We start from the raw sequence: 19,740 nt of genomic DNA, 5'->3' as shown, positions 1-19,740 counted from the left end.
ACCGGCCGTGATCCCGAGCCGGCCCGGTAATCGGCACCCCCGACGACATTCTGGCCGACACGGCCGTACGTACGTGGGTTACGGATATATATATATATATATATATATATATATATATATATATATATAGGGCTAGAATACTTTTACAAGTATCACCCAAGTGATATTTGTGTGTTTTTAGTCCTTAGATAGAGAGATCACTTTGGTGTTTTTAGTTCTTGGATGGAGAGATGTGAGGTTGAGATGATGGTGGTAGCTGGTGGTAGGTGGTGGTAGGTGGAATAGTGTTTGATTCAAGGGCTATTTGTAATCAAAAAGTAAATCCAATGGCTAAAAACGTGATAGCAACATGGAGATAATACTTGTAAAAGTATTCTAGATCAACTCTATATATATATATATAGAGAGAGAGAGAGAGAGAGAGAGAGCTACGTGGATCGGTGGTGTTTAGACAGGTAGACAGATAAAATTATTATTATTTTTTATTTTTAATTAGAGTGCGCTAGATAGGTTTTCTTTGTCTACAGGAGTACACTTGGGCGCATTGACCTACGGCAATATCCTTCTTTTTGTTTTTTACTTTTGGTTAACAAGCTTCTAGTTTTAACTTTTTATAACGGTAACCGACACGCTAAGACGATAAAAAAATTGAATGATTAGTACGCAATATCTCAAATTTAAAATTTAATTATTTCATATTTTTAACTAAATTTATTTTTTTTAGAAAAAATAAACAAAACGAATAGTATACTGCATTTTTCTCAAAAGAACTATCCATAATGGTAGATAGATAGTTCTTTCTGAGTTTCTCAAAAAATAAACAAATATGGTAATTTACAATTACACTGCCGCAGCAACCGAGAAGCAAATATGCAATCATAAAACTTCTGAAAGAATTAGCTATATACATGAAAACCATGTTTCCTCAAGCTAAACTATTTTCGCCAGTGAGGTCGACAAAAAATTTCACCAAGGGAAGTAAGCAACAGCTAAACTATAAATCCAAAATGATTGCTGGTATATTACAATGGCATAGCAGACGGTCGCAGAAATATTATGGTAATTTACATATGTACAAAGGTTGCCATCCTATACTGTCCCACAAAGAATCTGATTGAATAACTATACACCTGCACCATTCACAACGAAGAATTAATATGTGAACATGGATCGCAAAGCGAGCGTGCACAGAGTGAGAGAGAGAGAGAGAGAGATGACTGGCTTACCCTGTACAAATCAGCATTTTGCTGAAATCGTGTCAATCTATCTTTTCCGACTAACCTGCCCTGCAAAAGAGTTATAATTGCATGATATGCTAACATTAATATTCAATACCAGATAAATGAATGAAAAATAAGGCCAGGCCCTCACCTTTTCTTCACAATCCTATGATCGTGAAGGTCCCAAATATTTGTCCATGGACTCCTTTTTGTGTTCAGGATCTAAGCTGCAGTCCCAAGCATGAATTAGTAAAGTATATGTAATTGTAGATTTCAATTTCAAGGACTACCTGACAATGAAACAAGATACAACATTCTGCCTTACGGATTTGATTCAACGCATCAAATATATCCTTAAAACGTCCTCTCAAAAGGTGTATAGTAATTTAAATTACACAAACATTTTTTATTAACTAAATGAAGAAATAAATATACCTGTTTCGCAGTCCAAGAAGTGCACAGTGAACGGCACGAGCAGAAGCAGAGACGGGAGCTATCGCAGCAGCAGGAGCTGCTCGGAAAGCAGAAGCTAGAGCTGACCTCGCACCTGCTCCGCGCTGGTAGACCTTCAGAGGAGTACCAAAAAGAGCCGAGGCACTCCTACCAAGGCCATCGCTTAAACTCTCATAAGCCTGCTATTTAAACAAGTGTGAGTTCGGTTAGCAACAGCTGTTTCCAAAGTTGTGAAGGTAAGGCAACTATTTATATAGGAGGTTTTGACTAATGCCGATAAAGTAACAGTAATATGAGGTAAGAATTTGTACTTGTTGGATCCCTTGTTGTGTGTCTTCCGGCTGATTAGATCTTATGTTTGCTTTTCTTCTGCTTAGGTGAGATGAGGGAAGATGCGGTGGAATAGTTGTGAGGATGCATTCTGTTTTGAGCAATATCTCATGGGCACCAGCCGCCAAGTGCACTCCTAGTCCAACAGCTTCGATTGAAACGCTTCGGATAAAAGCTACAGCACCTGCCAGACAAGTACTGACTAATTATTGAACGTTTAATGCTTATGAACAGAGTACATGATATAATGTATAATGCATTAGAGTTCGCTTGAGATGAGAGGCGCAATAAAAAGGAGCTTTGATTTTTTTTTTCCCATTGAATTAACCATTGCTATAGAATAAAACAAACTCTGTGTTTAAAACGAAGGTTATAAATAGCAGATAGCGGGCACATAACGTTTGAGAGTTCTCATAGCGGAAAGTGTGTACGGGGTGCCATAGTGGGCACTACAATCCCATAGCGGGTTACACAAAAAACTACTTAATATATCTATATCCTTTATAATAAATCATTACATTTTTCTAGCGTTGCAAGCCTATACATATTTAACGTCATTATCTATAAAACTAACTACAAAATATTATGACCTAACAAAACAAAAGGACAAAAAGCTTGAAGAACTGTAATCTATTTACAGAGTTTTAATCATTTTATTTAACTTCATAACATTACCCAATAAGACCTTTTAACCCATTTCAAGTTCCAAGCTTTTTGGCCCACAGCGCCCGCTTCGACCCTGCTTTATAGCGGACGCTTTAGCAGCCTGGTACCACTAAAGCGGCCAGTACAAACTCACTACGCTAAATTGCTCTCTGAACATTATGGCGTAGCGATAGCGTAGTAAATCCGCTATAGTGGACGCTATGACAGGGTAGCGCCTGTTATTTAAAACACTGTTTAAAACACTTGGTAGTCTAGAGCGCATTGAATAAGTGCATCATAAAAATGTAAGAGAACTCAAAAAAGATTTGATATAACTTGTGCTTATGAAAAGTTGCTTAAAGGACAAAACATGCTTTTATAAAATTTTGATTGAACTGAATATGTTAGAACAGTCAAAACATGTCTAACACTGTGAACAACATGCTCAAATATCCAGTGTAAATGTTGCATAACACACCAAACACACTTCACATCAAACTTTTGTTTTCGCTATAAATATGGGGAAGCAAGTCTCACAGATGGAAATAATTGGTGAAAAGACACCAACTTAAGATAGTGCAAATAGCTAATTTGTTGCCAATTTAGATGGTTTCTCTTACCTCTCTGCATTCCCTTTAACAACTTGCGATCCTCCTTGTAACTTTTGACTGGTGAAGAAATCAACTTGGAAGTGCCAGAACCAACAGCAAATAATGACCTTATAGGAGCTAGCCCTTTCAGTAATTTATGAACCTTCAATTTGACATATAATTGTGAGTCAGGATAAAAATAATATTCAGCTAATCTAGTGAAATAATAACTGTTGTTTGCTGCCCAGAATGGATGTGATTAAGTAGAAGTAAAGACAACCTGGTTGTGAGAAATATCTTCCAACCACTCCCCAAGTACTGTTTCACAGATACTGCTCCACCCATAAATACCAACAGCAGACACTTGTTTTAGCTGTAAATCAATTCCCTGCAGAAAATAATGGTAAATGTTTGTAACTTTAAATTTCACAAATAAGAAATCGCCCAATCAAATGCTTAAAGATGGTGACCAGCAATGAAACAGATCTACTGACATTTGATACTGAATAGCACAAAAAAAGGGGGATACAGGAAAGCTCTCGAGAGGTCCATGTGTTACCTTCCATGGAACTAAGTTGAGAAGTTCTGCATAATTCCCCTTGCTTAGTGCGACTGGATCAAAATGACGAGGAATATAATCAATACGAACAACCAGAGGCCTTATATCAAATTTCTGGCATGAGGAAGGTCGGTAACAGTTAGATCATAAAATTAGAACATGATATTTGTCTACAGTTTAATATGTAGTGGAACGTTTCTTTGTTGTTCACCATCAGGGGAACATATATGTTTAAGAACCGGGACAACATCTCTTAATAATAATTTATTTAAAATAAATTAAGAAAGTGAAATGTTTTAAGAAAAAGAGTTAAGCACTTTATTGTAATATGAGAACAATGCATTAAAAGGGATTGGCAAGAAGAATAGAACATGAAGACCTGAAAGAAGGGAAGCAATGCCTCCTCCACAATTGTTTGGCACCCGAAGCTTATCCTCTCTTTCCCTGTATTCTCAGAATCATCTAAATCATGAGCTAGACTCTGAGATTTATCGGAACTCGAGTCCTTGCTAAAGAATTGGATGAGAAAGTTGAGTTGGCCTTGATCAAGATGCAATCTCAATGGCAGAAACTCAAGATGCAACCTGAGAAGAATTGTTATCTTTTGTGAGAAAAAAAAAAAACTACCCAATATCTTTTAATAGGAACGAATAACCTCAAGTTACCAGATAACTCCAAAAAAAGCAATTGCCATAATATTTACCATCTTAATTTCGAATGCAAGTTGAATGTGCATAATATGAGCAAACAAAAGATAAGAACAATTCAGAAATCTGAGTTAAACAACTGTTCAAGGGAAATAGTGCAAAGCTACATGTTATACAAGGAATAACTATTCGTCACCCTGATTCCTAGCATAACAACAAGAATAGCAAAAAGATAAAAAGTTATTAGTTTTGTAGAAATTTTTGTAGAAATTCTTTGATAATCAACAAGACGCTGATAGTACTTTGAAAATGATAAAGAATGTCCTCTTATATAGAACTCTAATTTGGCGTGCAGGAACTTTGGCAAAGAAAAACCAAGTAAAAGAAAGACAATAGGTGTACACTTCTTACTTAAATGTCAATTACAACTGGAAGATGAATAAATATCCATGAGAAAAGTGAAGCTAACAGATAATTTACCTGTAGTCCTCTAAAGGAATCAGTGGCTCTGGCCGTACAGCTTCTAATTCTAATCTGAATGCCTTAGAACAGGATTCTCTTGGATAATCTTTTGAATCGTAACATCCCAGAACCTTCAAAAATATAAATATCAATAATCATCTATGTAACAATCAATAACAACATCATCATATACAAAAGTAGCTATGAACTTACCATTTTCCATGGGGCCTCCCGGCTTCTATCATAAAGATTAACATCCTGAGCAGAAAGGGAAATATTTGAAACACAAACTTCTCCATCAGGGTACATATCATATTGAAGATTTAACCCTAAAATGTAAAGCTCTAAACATGAACTTCCATCTCTTCCACTTGAGCTCAAACTGCCAACAGAACTTCCCGGTGTAGACCAGTCAACCCCAGCATGCATTCTCCACCTCACATCAATGTTTTGAAGGAGAACCTTTCCTTTTAAAATGGAGGACTCAGTAGGATCAGAACTACCGGAACCAACCGTATCTTCTCGGTTCACCAGTTCTCCAAGTTGACTGTTGGTTTCTGACATATGATTGTCCACTATCATCAAGGATGAATCGTCATACCACCTGCTCTTTCCCCCTTCGACGTCTCTGGGAACACGATCACATGTTTCATACTTGCGTACTTCATTAGGTGACGATGATAGAAAGGTGGGAACATAGTAGCTGTCAATAATTTGAGACAAGCAAGAATTAACCTCCGGTGATATCTGAACGCGCTCTTCAGAACCAGCCATTGAATTCCCAACCTGAACGTTTGAAGCATATGCATCACCAAGCTCTGTAGAGTCATCAGAAAATACAGGTTCTCCTCCATCTATGTAAAAAGCATTCTCGAGTATCTCATCTAGTAATCCGACTGACCTACTGCCTTCATCACTTGCTGGCAAGCTCTTCATGCTGCTGTTCTCAAACTTATCAACCTCGTCACTCGAAATGCTCTCCTCCTTGGTTTGTTGGAAACTATTCCATCTAGATTGTAGATGTATTATAGCATCCTGCACATCAGGTGCATACAGCTGCTGAAGTTGGGCAATTAGACAGATAAGGCCACCCGTCGTATCGCTGCAGGTGTCAAGGTTAAATTGTGATTCTGATATCTCGAGCTCCCAAAAGGAATCTTTATTAAATCTCAAAAGAGCTTCCACAAGTGTGTTCTGAGCAATCTTGACATAGCCAGTTTCACGAAGATAGCCTACATGATAGCCACAGTTCACATTTTTTGATCCAGTTGACTGACAAATAAGAAACCCTACATCGTGTAGTCCGATACGATACTCAGTACTTGTAGAGTTCACTTCAGTATGATTAAAGAGGCCAAGTGATGCTGCAGCTAAAAGGCACGCCACAGATTGCTTGTCCATCTCTTCCTCAGGTTCAACAACATACTCAGGTTCCATGTCTGCAGCATCACCTCCAATTATTGTGTTTTTAATATGGGGTTCATAACTCAAAGCAATATCCACCAAATCAAGAAAGAAAGATGTTTTACAAACCATGCCACTTTTGGAATCTCTACTTTCCTCGTCATCTTTTCCTGATTGTTCTTTTTCTTTTGAAGGTGAACTGAAAAATAAGCATATCCCACTAATCCAATCTAAACGGCCACCAGGTGCAACAATTGTCCCACTACGGACGATAACAGAAAGATAAGACTCGGATAACTTTGGATTCCACATGTGTGTAACAGAAGTGCCAGCAGCCCCAAAAGACAATGCATTTGTGCCTTCACCATCACCACGTCCCATAGCAGAGTTCCTACAGACGATCAGGAGAAAATCTTTAGCCACTTCATCCGTTCTCTCATTTCCACCGTAAACAGAGCCCCAAAGTTCTCCCTCTCCATGGTTTACCCATAAATACTTCGCATTACTAACCCCACCAATATTTGAAACAGATAGCAATTCAAACTTCTCTATACTCAACTTAAAGGACTTCCACAAACCTTCTAGCTCCCTCTGTAACAAGTGACTAACCTCAAAAACTTCATCCAGTTTAGCGCAAATATCCAAGCTTCCACATTCCAAAAAGATGGAAGTTTGAGGAGCAATTTGGTCACCTGGAGTTGACTCCCCAGCCTTACTGTTCTCACAGGTAGTAGCACCTCTATTGGAGAACCCATCAAAAACATAATTTAGCAGACGGTTCAGCAGCATATAGTCTTTCTTACCAAGATGAACTGAAGCATGACTAAATTGCACATGCAATAGAAATTCAGAACTCAGAATCAGCTCCCTACGAATAGTAGAACTCATTTCCTGCAGATCCTTCGAAGTTGCCGCAGATGAAAATCCAGTCCCTTCACCAAAAACTTTCTTGGTATCCTTCTTATTGTGTGATGTGGACAAACTCCAAGCTCTACTAGCCATCCAAGTACCAGTCACGGGACCCTTCTGCCAGACCATAGTGACTCCAGAATGATGGTCCCTGGCTCTGTTAGTAACAGAGAGAATGTTTGCTATGGAGAATGTTTGCCTATCTACTGAACAAAATCTATCCTCTAAATTATCATGGCACATGGATTCCACCAAATAAATGTCAAAATTTTTCAGATCTAGATGGATAGAAGTGGAATTTGCACAAGGATAATCCCTGAAAGATCTTGCTGCCGGAAGTGAGGAAATCCCTGAAACTTCTTCAGAGCTCAGTGACGAAGTATGGTCAAAAATTATAAACTTATCAAAAGAGGATGGACGACTGAAGTCTCCATCGAAACTAGAAGGAAAACATACTATGGCTCTTGCACGTGAGAAGACTATATTCCCCTTTAGGCTTGCTTCTGCAGATACAGTTTCTATGCAAGTCAAATTGCTTCTTTCAGCACCACCATGTGAGGAAGAATGACTCCCAGACAACCCACCAGATTGGAACTCCTCGGTGTTGCTTCTCTTCATTGAACTTTCAACTAGCTTGAAGAGATCCAGCAGCACATACACTAAGTGGAAATGAATCCAGAAAATGATTGGTGGGACAAGGACATTTATGGAGGTTGACATCACTGGCTTGCCATCTATCTCTTTAGAACTGACAGCATATTGACAATTGCATTTGTCAAAAGATTCGAACAATCTAACCTTGATCAGCCCATCCTGAGGATTTAAAGTATATTCTGCAGTTTCTGCACTGTCATTGATATAAGATTGTAAATTATGATCTGGCCCGGGAAAAAGAAATGGTGGAAGCACAGCTTGAATTCCCTTCTTCAAATGCTGATTTATAACCACTTGGTCATAGGAAGGGTTCCTGAAATGATAGCCAGACTCTGCAGCATGCTTTCCATCATCATAATATTCATCAAGCTTTATATGCCCGACTGATGCTTCAAACTTCATATTTTGAGGATATGTCTGCTTACTTCGTCAAATGATAGAGTTAGGTAGAAGTATAATTATATGAAAAAAGCATTAAAAAAACCTACAATGAATAACTGAAGAGAAAATGGAAGGAATGAACACATAAACCATACCTCCAAATCAATAAATACATTCTGAAACCTCGCTTCCAAATGGTTCATATTTAGATTGTCAGTACTAACTTCATTCAAGGTTGACTGCTCAACGTGCATTGATGAAAGGCAGCTAAGAAAAGAATCAGAGCTTTTCCCAAATAAAAATGAATTGAGAACATTGTTGGAAAAGTCAAGATGGTTCTTTTCTTCATCACCAAAGGAAATAACAACACAAATCTCAGCGATAGCAGCTCGTAAGGTTTTCTCGACGAGTTGTTCTGCATAAAGATGGTCAAGTAGCTATATGTAAGAGCCAAGGAGACCTAAGAGATTGTAGCTGATGCAGCATATAGAAATTAAAGTTTATAAATCTTTATCTATCTACAGCCATTACAGATCTCAAACATTGAGGTAAGATTTTAGTGATACCAAGATTGTCACCAAAAATGATTTACTACATACCTTTACAGTTGAATATAAATATCAAAAACCCCGTTCTCTAGTAATTTAAGCTATAGGAGAAAATTGATTATTTTACATAATTTAATATGATATCTGAGCATGAGGTTTTGAGTTCAAGTCCCGTCAGGCTCCTAGCTTCATTTAAGTTTCTCCCATTTAATTCAAATCCATATCTTGTACCCATCAAAAAGTCTAGAGCCTAGACGTGATTGGGAGTGTTGAATATAAATATTAAAAACGCCGTTTCTAGTATGGAGAACAATGGTTATTTAGCATAATTTAATACTTACAAAAGTAAACCAGATATTGGTTCGTTGTTTCAACAGAAAAGGCAATTCTTTAGAAAATTCAAAATCAAAGACATTGATTTACATAAATGAATATACCTCCAGGAATCTGATCTGATCCAGAAGCAAGACTGGATGCAAATGTTATTGCATTGAAAACAGAACAAGTCCAGTTCCATATGCCACTATTTCCTGAATTCATTTGGGAGCTTCTCATTTCCTCAAAACACTCAAAAAACTGATCAATGCTGCAAAGAATATCACAGAACAAAAAAAGTAAATATAAATCAGTATCAATTGAGAAAGGTCAATAGCACAGTAATTTATGGTAAAACTTGTGACATTAAACCTACATTAAATAAAATAACCTTTCTTCTTGAGAGCTAGTTCATTACAGTTAGCTAACAACAGAACAAAATGAAATAAGAGGTGAAAAGAAACAGGACACAACAGGCTTCCTTTTTGATAAGTTAGACAAAAAAGGATGAAGAAAAATTAAAAAGTACAACTTCAAGTTGAGGACGTCTTTAATATAACAATGCAAATTCTCATGCCATCGCGCTACTGGAGCATGTCGACCAAACTACCAACAAGAGAGGGTATCAAGAGTTGCACATAATTACAATGTAAATCAAGAAAGAGGGAAACATCAATCAGTAAGTCAAGAAGCTATGAACGAAAAAAGAGGTTTGACACTGCAGCAAATGATGAAATGACTTAGGCAGGTCATATACTTTGTAGTGAAAAAAGATCACTTTATGTTGGATGATCTGAATATTGAAAGAAAAACCGAGAGACCTGGAAGTTGTATCACGTCTACACCTCAAATAGAAAAAGGCAAGAAGGGCTTGATTGATAGAAATGGCAAAAACACAAAGAAAAATGGTACTTATTATTTCACATAGGCGACAATGAATCTGAGTAGTGTACTATCTTTAATATCCTCCTGCTCTAAAGCAAAGCCGGATAATTGGACATAAAAACAGAACTTCAAATAAATTTCAGAATTTAACAACTATGAGATAAACTGGTTCCACGTGCTTTGTAAAACTTCAGTTTACTTCAAAATTCAAGCTTCAGTATAAAATGTGATACTAACTAGACACTAAACATTTCATGCAGATAAGAAAAACAAACTGATAACCTGCAACAAGTAAAGGAACAAAAATTTCAAACAAAATAAATACATTTTCGACACAGTTAATTTGTCTACACCAAGTGGATGTGAATATCAGAAGGGATCAAATTTGCAGCTAAGGGTTATAAACAAACCTTGCATCATAATCTGAATCTTGATCAGTCTGGTCTTCCCAGCCAAATGATTCTGGTATCCAGTTTTGAATTACATTTGTCCTTGTGAAAAATGTGTCTTGAATTTTATCTTGACTGTTTGTCGCAAATATGCTTTTTGATATATCCTCTCTGCTGGCTGGCACTACACCTGCACCTAATTTGCTTGAACCTCCCGAATATGAACATGGATTAAGTTTGGAGCCACAGTTAGATGCATCTGCAGCCTTATATACATGATTTAGTTGATTTGTTGTGGTATTCTTGAGTGAATTCCATATGTCTATAGCCCATTGAATACTGCTAGGTTGGACCCTTAATTCTAAGGAATCAATACTGACATCGGCATCAATTTTTTGAAGATTTAAAGAACCATTTTTCCATGGTATGCTCAAATTCAATGTCCCTGAGAATCCTCCTATTGGTCCAGTCAAGATTGCAGTGGTGCCTTTCCCTGAACATTTTTCAATTGTGCTCGCTTCTAAATCACTGTGAAGCTGCCTATCAACATCATCCATCTGAAGAAACTCAATGACTGCTTCTTCAAACTTTATGAAGTTATTTAACTTAACCACCGCATCTTCAGAGAGACAAGTTCCAAAATTTGTTTCTTTAATTCGAAGAACCAAGGATCTATTACAGACTGATTTGTCTACTTCCAAATTGGTCTGGGGATCAAAAACTACACAAATATCCTTTATCCTGATATGAAAGCTTGTAAGAAACCATTTAACAACATTGGCAATTTTCTTGACTCCTTCGTCAACATCACGAGGAATAGCACTAGAAATGTAGTTGGGTGTTTCTTGACCTATCTTTTGGGCATCGATCACTTTATGCTCTTGACCATCATTCCCAGACATCAAACAATCAGCATCTGAAGGAGGAATTTCACTTAGAGCACATGGAGCAAGAACAAGTTCAAGCTCTTCCACTTCTATCTCACAACTCTTTAACTTCAAAGGAATTCTTATTGATAGGGATTTCATTGATCCTTCTTTTATCATGATACCAGATCCAACCAACTGGAAAAAAAAAAAAGAAGAGATAAACAAAATAAGCTTAAACATGATACTAGACTAACATAGATAGAGTTTAATACATCTGTTCCCCATGGATTTTCTTCTACATAAACTTGGTTCAAAGTTCAATAGTGCAATATGAAACTCTTCGATGTACTTCCTTCTATTTCTTAAGATGATCAAAATTCAAAACCGCTTATGTCTGGCGCTACCTCAATTGTAGACATCCTTGTAATGCCTCTCAAAAAGAAGTCAACTTTTATTAAATTCTAGAGATGTTGAGAGCTTAAATTTATCACAGTTACGATTACAACTTGACTTCATAGGAAGCAGATGATTCATGTTTATGGGGTAGAAGGTTAGTGAAATAAGCAAGAGATTTGACTCAACCGGAGGCAATGTTTCCCAATTGCTTTAACAGTATCTGTACCTGGTAATCATTTAGAAAACTGCTGGGAAACAACATTTTTCTCTCACAAATATCTCTTCGATAACGTTTACCCAATCAACGAGCGTATAAAGACAAAAAGGGAGAGTCCATTAAATCAATAATAAACAGCTCAACAAATATTTGCCACCTTCTTGCAATCAAATTCAAATTCTAGAGTGAACCTAATGACATCATTATATACGTCTTCGTTCTTGATAGACAGGAGCTCCCAAATCCAACTTTCCTTCAAAATTCTAATGAAGATGGCCTAAGTTGATCCTTTTCTCATTGCAACAAATCAATTATACAAGTTATACTCCTTTCAAGAAGAATCTTTCCCTGGAACATAACCTAGAGCGAGATGATGCTTCTAATTCTACCTACTGTCTAACAATCAAAACCCTCCAACTCCAATCCGAAACCCGTAACAAAGAATCAATCACAAGAACCCTAGAAAACGGCAAAAAGAGCGAGAATACACCAAGAAACGCACCTTCCAATTGATGAACTCGGCGTTGAGCGCGAGATCGGAGAGGTGGAAGGTGCCTTTAGAGATCTGCACATCGAGCTGGTCGAGATCGATGTCGCCGAGGATCAAATCCCCCAATTTCTTCTTCAGGAGGGACTTACAAAGCCGCTTGACGAGGTTGTTCCCGGAGAAGCCCCAAGGGAAACCCATGGCTCCTCTCTCCCTCCTCGCTCTCGCTCTAGGGTTTCCTCAGATCAACGATGGCGCTCTCCGATCGAAACGACGAAGTTGGAGGCGCAGGCCATGCGGCGGCGGCGGCGGAGGCGGAGGAAGCGTGCGTGTGAGGATAGGAAGGTTTCGGACGAAGCTCCTCACAAGCGTCGATTCCATCTCCTTTACCCTTTTCGATGTTGTATATTTATACGCGAAGAATCGGGGAATGAGGGGGTGGGGCCGAGTTTAAAGTTTTGGGCGAGCTCGGAGCTGAGGAAGGATTTACCTCGATAGGCACGTGCGTGACACGCGCGTCGGGAATCGGGTGCGCTCGGTCGGTAGCTGAGATGTGTATGCGGACGCAATAACCGACCAAGGAGCCAATCGACCTGAACCCGACCCGGTTTTATANTAGAAATTTATAGGGTCTTAGTAGCGAAACCTTACCACATACAAATCAATCATAGGAAACAACAAATCGAGAGGAAGCAAAAAAAAAAAAAAAATCTAATTAAATTAAATTATGTATTATCTTTATAATGTACGTAATAATACAAAACTATATAGAGTTTTTAGAAAGACGTGAATTGAGCTCATCAATAACCGATACAATAATAAGGTAACGTTTTACAGTCAATTGATCGTTTCTGTCTTGTTGTATTTATAGATTCATAATCAATTACGACCCAACGAACCCTCGGGTGGGTTCTTTTTTCTTCATTTTACATAAGAAAGGTTCAATTAATACATGTATTTGATATAATTATATGTTGAGAAAAAAATACTTGTTCACCCCGTTGCGCATAAGATAATTATAAAATATGTGAGTTTGAATAAATACAAGTTGTTCCGAAATTCTAACGTTACAGGGCAAGTTAACGGTCCTCCACGAACCGCGTTCAACTTTTAGATACTCGTTACGAGCTATTTGCTTTCAAGTTTCTCCCAAAATAAATAAACAAAGGAGGAACATTCTCATTAGTTTTCCCGAAATATAATAATAATATTTGGACCTGATTTTCGAACGGAAATTTGTGTCAAGATTCTATTATTTTCTGTTTAGACTCAAGAGTTTTCTCTTTTTTCTTTACCTCGCAATGTTTAGATGCTTGGTTAAATGGAGATTAAAGAGAAACATAAGAAGATGGTCGTTTTGAAAAGCATGCTCGAACGTTAACCCCAAATCAACCATTAAATCTCTGCCACCACTTACTAGCTCCATAGGAAACTGTATTTTATTAAAGCAATTCCGAACTATTTTTAACTAGACCGATTTTCCATCTTTGAAAGTCGGAGTCTGTTCTAACTCCACCTCCTTCCGAAGAGATCTTGAATTCGATTCTCACGTTGGTCATTTTATGACACATCTTTTCTCCCTTTTATTGCTACCCCTTTTAAGTCATGTACAGTACATGTCCTACTACATGGACATTTTTCGAGAGCACTTACTAAGATATGAAACCTGTAGTGAAAACTTATCTTAGTTAAACAGAATTTGAAGTATTGCAGGGTTAAGCCAAAAGTTCCGGATTAAAGCTTCCACTTTAATTAGCAGAAGTTGGTGAGACACAAACTAAAAGGCTGCAGCTACCTTAGAGATCTATATCCAAAATAAGCACAATCAGGTTGAGAAGGGCCGTGCGAGAAGGTCGAAGAAGGCGTGCTTTACATTTGGAACGAATGGCGGCATACTTTCTGATTCAAAGTTAACAAAAGAAGAAAAAGGTTAGAGCATGTGTTTGGTTCTGCAGTGTCCAACCATATCTTGATCTCGACATCGGGCGGGTGGGAGGCGAAGTCGTGAACTCCGAGCTCACTGAAGCTTGCGACCTCACCTCGCGGTATGTGGCGAACTCCCGACTCTGACTCCATCTAATACAAGAACGCGTTAATGAATGAGAAGCTAAATGTCATTCAGACGTAATACCACAACATGTAATGAATAATAAGCTATAGATGTCACCCAGACATAGAACGAATAATACGAATTCCGTAAAAACAAAGCACATATGTTTTACATTACCTTTGCCTTCGTATTAAGGTTTTTCTTCACAAAACGTGCTCATAAGTATATATTAAATACACGATCTTCAGATATTCTACAATTCGTAGGACATAAGACAAAATACATTGAGAGGTGCTCTTACAAAATCAATCACTGCATTGCTTTCACAAAGCACACAAGCCAGTTAATTTCTGAAATTAATTCCAAAAAGTAAGAGCTGCTTCTTCCAGAAGCTACAATGATCAATCAGCAACTTTGCTTCCGGCCCATATCAGAAAGTGTCTTGCGATCCAAACTCCTGCAGGAAGAGATAACAAAGTTAGAATTGCATAAAAATCAGCAGGGAATGCTACCAAACTAAGTTTTTGCAGAACAAGTCTGAGGATCATACAAGCTGGCTTAGTCGAAAGTCTGAAGGTGTATCAAGCTCGACATTCGTGTGGTCTAAGTTCCCCAGATTTTCTAAGTTGCTCAGCTTTTGGCATTCTTCTAGATCCTTCTTCAAGTCCTCTACCGCCATGTGGGCATAATCAGATAAGTGAGGTCTGCTCTTTTTAGGCTCATCACCACCACACGAAGTCTGACTCAGCAAAAACTCGTCACAAATTGCAATGCCCTCTGCCAGCTGCTGAGAATCTAATAAAAATTGCGACTCGCCCTCCCACCATTTTGCTTCTTCCGGTGGATTATTATCTTGGTCATCAGGCTTTTCAGTTTGTCCGTGCTCTTCTTGCGCTCCCTGATATACACTAACCTGTATTTTTTACATAGCATTACAACTTTTCTTAAAAATAGGAAAAGAAAATTGATTTTTACAGATGCATCTAGAATAAATCTAAGCTTTCATATATGCCCTCCAATATTTCTTTCGTAAGGACTTGGCAAATATTAGGTTTTACAGTCCTCTAGAGTCAGTAGGCACAATGACAGCTCAACCAAATGAATCTAACGGTTTTAGCAGCTATAAGAAGCTGAATCCAAAGCCAATATGAAGGCCAAATAATACCTGATTAGAGTCGTCCACTGGACCGCGAACAATATCTTGTGTATTATCATCATGCTCTTCGGGGAGCAAGTCTGGAATACCCTGATTAGAGTCGTGTACAGGGCTGTGAACAATATCTTGTCTACCATCATCGTGCCCTTCAGGAAGCAAGGCTGGAATACCCATGGGCTCTACTTCATTAACAACTGCTTCCAAAGTATCTAAAGCTCTCAAGTCCTGAGCACTCCTCTCGCCTGGTTTTGACTGCTGCTGATAGAATAACTTTGAGACGACATATTCGCCGTCCTTCTCATCCTCCTCAATACCAAGGTGGTGTTGGTGCATCACCCAATTGGTCTTTTCAGCCTTCCCCCCCTTCACAGTGCTCATATAAAGTACCATTATTTTCTTACAGCCGACGTGTTTTCCATCAATAATTACCGGTTTTGTCTTGCCGGTCTTGTGCCAGCGGACATCACCAAGTTCATCGCTGTTTATCTTTCGACGCTTCCTTGTCCCGGTATTATATGCTTTGAAAGTTCTATGGAAAAAATGAGATACACTTCCATCCTGCTTAACTCCTAATAAAAGAAAATTTTCGCAATGAAAAGTCGATCTGGTGAAAGAAAGTAGAGTACAAAAGTAGAAAAAAAAAAAAGAAGAAAAAAAGCCTTTTTCTTGCACTACCTGGTAGTCTGCGAGGATGCGTATAGCAGATGCCCTCGACTTCCTCAACAGTGGGGATGAATTCATTAATGAAGGGATGAGATTTTGCGTTCCCATTCCCAACTTTCGCAATCAAATGATAGAGCAGCTCTTGATCAGATGGATCAAATTTCACACCTTTAGGTAAGCCAGGCCACTCGTGGACAACCTGAAACACAATAACTAACATCAGCAAGTCACAGTTAACAGGCAACTCTTTCTCCACTCACACTTCCTGCTTATGGTGATTGGAAAATAGTGAGCCCAGCCTCTTAATCTCTTTTCAACCAAGAATATTAAAAATGCTTATGTTACACCTCATGACATAATTGTTATATACGCACTTTAGCTGACGAGACATTTCAACTTAGAGCCCTTTTGAGATATTAGGGACGTCAAACTAGCCATACACTACAAAGAAGGAAATTCTGTCATTTCAATAGCCTCTTGCTGACTAAGTGCACAAAAAAAACCTGCAATATACAAAATACTTTCTATGCAACAGTGTTAGCATGACTTATACTCAATAACGGACAAACAAAAAGTAGCATGAAGCAAGAAGCTACTGCTAATGCGACCTCTAGGGATGTGTAAAATGTACATACCTCCATCCCAGAACAAAACAAAAAAACAATCTGAATAGTTTAAAACCAATAACACCTTGGATGGAGCAACCTTACCACGTCGCCAAGAGCCCAAGACCAATCTAAATACACTACACTAGAAATAAAGAAATATTTTACTGATGAATATACCATTTAAACTTCAATGCACACTAACTTTGACCGTAGATCAGCACATTTTCTATCCACAGAGGAAAAAAACAAAGTTTGCAAAATGATATCTTACATCACTATTATCAATAATGTGCTTGCATTGAGGACAAGCTTTAGTCGGGTTGCTGATCAATTTGTATCGATTCGGATCCACTGGCTCAGAAGCATTTTTTATCTTCGAAGCAATTCTTCTGCTGTCAATCAGCCATGATGGTCTGCATAAAATGCATAAATATATAATCAGCACCACATATTCACATCAAAGTAGTAAGCAGGTTATTCAATAATTTTAGAGCACTAACAATACAATATAGAAATCAAAGGCACCTAAAGCAGAACAAACAATCGACAACTGACTGTGTACTGCTAGCATGGCGAGGCGTGCCACAGAAGATCACAATTTTTCTTGTGATAAATAGTAACAGATCAGTAAAAATGATTACCTATTAAGTTAAGAAGATGAGTTCAAGCATGGTGATTCAGAAAGCCTGGTAAATAAAGTTCCTCGTCTCCTATAACCTAAATCAATTTTCGAACAAACCTGTGCACCATTGTCACTAAACTACCTTTTTCTGCGATATTTATTCACTTACACGTATTCCTCACCAAATACTTAAATCAACAAGTGAAAAAACTAAACACAACTAAACAATGTTTGACCATATAATGGCACAAGTAAACCTACGCATAAAATGGTATAGAGAAAAGATGGAATTTTTACTAGTTCTTTGTTCTCAAGTTCAAAAAACAAAGTCACCCCGAACACTACAAATTCAACCGCAGTATATAAACAGAGAATCGAGCACAATTACTACGACGCGAGACCAAAGCAAGCGCCTTTTCATTATCGTCAAAGCAAATAACATAAAAGAACAACCTTTACACATTTAAACCATTTCATCAACACCAATATCGACCTCATAAAGATCTCCGAAGCTCATTGAAGCACTAAAGCCCCAAATAGACAAATCCAAGCACGATAAGATCGAAACAATCCACCACCAAAGAGGCGACGATCATTGAGAGAGAGAGAGAGAGAGAGAGAGAGAGAGAGCAACGAACCCAGTCATCGCTCGAGGCCGAGATTCGAGTCAAGGGGGATCGCAAGCTACGTTGGATCGATCGCGTGATTATCGGAGCGGTGAGGATTGGGGATTTAGGGTTACGCGGGGAGGAGTCGGGGAAGTAGAAGCATCGAGAAAAAAAAATTAATTTTTGAAATGGCGTTGACGGGGGAAGAGATCGCCCCTCCGTTGGATTTGACTCCAAACTGGAAAGAGAGGTTAGAGACTTTTTCGGTAGAATGGTGTTATTATTATTGTTATTATCATTAACAAGGAGGGTTAACTATACTTTAATTATCCATAAATAAATTATAATTTTTTTACATTTATTTTGATGGAATATTTTTGTTTATTATCGTATAATAATTAATTTAGCTGCTAAATCGTATCTAAGTGATAATATCGGTGTTTCGATTTAGTTACTGACTTACTGTGCATTTGATGAAGGTGAAAGTGACGATTACATTATATTACTGGTGAGGTAGAATTTATTTCTGTTTGACTATTACAATTTCTGAAATTCTAAAAAATTAGAATTCTAATTTTTTAAATATGTTGTTTAATACAATAGTTGATAGAAACTTAATTCATTTGAAGGAATTTAGTAAATTTTTTACAATGCAAATGACTCTTAGGGTGCGTTTGGTTCGCATTATGAAAGATTACTAGGAATAAAAGACATCCGAGAATCTTATTCCTATTTATCTATTACTAAGAATGTGAAATTTCTGTGTTTGGTTCGCACGATAATATTTATTAGCCATGTTATTTAATATTACAAAAAATATATAATTTATTTATTTATTTATTTATTTATTTATTTTTAAATAATGTTACCAAAAGTTTCAATATTTTTTTAGAAAAAAAGGAGAGAGAGTATAAGTTAGAGAGAGAGAGCATAATTAAAAAAATAAAAAGAAAAATATAGTCGAAATTAGAGGGAGTGAGAGAGTTGAAATTTTAGAAAGAGAGAGAGAGAAAGCTTAGTTTAGAGAGAGAAAAAAAAGTTGAATTTTGGAGAGAAAAATAAATTTAGAGAAAGATACAAGGTTAGAGTGTAAAAAAAAATAATATCAATTAGCCGGCGGGTAGAAAGAAAGAAATAGATTAGACATATTATAATTACCCCAATCTATTAATATGAGGATATCCACCTTCCCTCAAGGGAATGAGATTAGTATTTTGGAGTGGATTTTATTTCCAAGTGAATCCAATATTACGAACTAGATTACTTAGTGCGTTTAGCCAAATACCGTCATATTTTTTTATTCCCATTGAATTACTAGGAATCTTTAAAAGATAGCGCGAATCAAACGCACTCTTATACAAATCTTACAACTTTAAATCAGATTTAGCGAGAATTTTTTTTATTATTAGTTACACTTTATCAACAAACCAATCGGTTGCATTTTCTTTTTTATTGTATGTATAATATTGGAGGACGCAATGAAAAGATTAATTATATTAAAATAATTTATGACTTATTACCAAATAGTAAAACAGAAGAGAATTCAGTATTACTTCTATTTAATTCAAACAAAAAATATATATTTTCGCAAAAATTAGTTAATTTTATCTGAACTAAATTTTATTAAATATTATTTAAATTCAGTGCCGAATGGATAAGAAAAAAAAAAGTGA

At 37.2% G+C, this 19,740-nt stretch overlaps 2 protein-coding genes across 6 annotated transcripts; both read right to left on the bottom strand.

Annotated features, from left to right (window-relative positions):
- On the bottom strand, window positions 756–12,754 carry LOC109712176 (autophagy-related protein 2). 5 transcript variants are annotated; one of them, XM_020235597.1, is made up of 15 exons: window positions 12,376–12,750; window positions 10,413–11,455; window positions 9,240–9,388; window positions 8,410–8,669; window positions 5,120–8,290; window positions 4,925–5,037; window positions 4,177–4,381; window positions 3,798–3,911; window positions 3,519–3,626; window positions 3,269–3,401; window positions 1,985–2,187; window positions 1,656–1,855; window positions 1,372–1,447; window positions 1,227–1,286; window positions 756–1,130 (listed from the first exon to the last, which is right to left on the bottom strand). In XM_020235597.1, the coding sequence occupies exons 1-13, from the start codon at window positions 12,559–12,561 to the stop codon at window positions 1,387–1,389; spliced, it is 5,946 nt and encodes a 1,981-aa protein (XP_020091186.1). In that variant the 5' UTR covers window positions 12,562–12,750; the 3' UTR covers window positions 756–1,130; window positions 1,227–1,286; window positions 1,372–1,386. The 5 variants fall into 5 exon arrangements, with proteins under 5 accessions (XP_020091186.1, XP_020091187.1, XP_020091188.1 ...); XM_020235598.1 differs by having other exon boundaries at window positions 1,227–1,281; XM_020235599.1 differs by having other exon boundaries at window positions 1,656–1,852.
- LOC109711173 (SUPPRESSOR OF GAMMA RESPONSE 1) lies at window positions 14,553–18,321 on the bottom strand. The gene is made up of 6 exons (XM_020234098.1): window positions 18,098–18,321; window positions 17,109–17,250; window positions 16,242–16,428; window positions 15,576–16,135; window positions 14,961–15,323; window positions 14,553–14,867 (listed from the first exon to the last, which is right to left on the bottom strand). Exons 1-6 carry the CDS (start codon window positions 18,103–18,105, stop codon window positions 14,841–14,843), a joined length of 1,287 nt encoding a protein of 428 aa, XP_020089687.1. The 5' UTR covers window positions 18,106–18,321; the 3' UTR covers window positions 14,553–14,840.

Source organism: Ananas comosus, linkage group 6 (assembly GCF_001540865.1).
Source record: "Ananas comosus cultivar F153 linkage group 6, ASM154086v1, whole genome shotgun sequence".
Taxonomy (NCBI): domain Eukaryota; kingdom Viridiplantae; phylum Streptophyta; class Magnoliopsida; order Poales; family Bromeliaceae; genus Ananas; species Ananas comosus.
The sequence above is the reverse complement of the archived record's forward strand: the minus strand, read 5'-3'. Positions and strand labels throughout refer to the sequence as shown.

What these genes read in the sequence shown, in the direction of transcription:
- LOC109711173 (XM_020234098.1), bottom strand. An exon ending in CAGTGGACGACTCTAATCAG is followed by an intron (nt 15,324 to 15,575) that starts GTATTATTTGGC and finishes TAAAAAATACAG; the next exon opens with GTTAGTGTATATCAGGGAGC. An exon ending in ACTTTCGACTAAGCCAGCTT is followed by an intron (nt 14,868 to 14,960) that starts GTATGATCCTCA and finishes CTCTTCCTGCAG; the next exon opens with GAGTTTGGATCGCAAGACAC.
- LOC109712176 (XM_020235597.1), bottom strand. Translation starts at nt 12,561, where the DNA reads ATGGGTTTCCCTTGGGGCTTCTCCGGGAACAACCTCGTCAAGCGGCTT. An exon ending in GATTCAGATTATGATGCAAG is followed by an intron (nt 9,389 to 10,412) that starts GTTTGTTTATAA and finishes TATTCTTTGCAG; the next exon opens with CATTGATCAGTTTTTTGAGT. An exon ending in CACAACAAGGGATCCAACAA is followed by an intron (nt 1,856 to 1,984) that starts GTACAAATTCTT and finishes TTGTTTAAATAG; the next exon opens with CAGGCTTATGAGAGTTTAAG.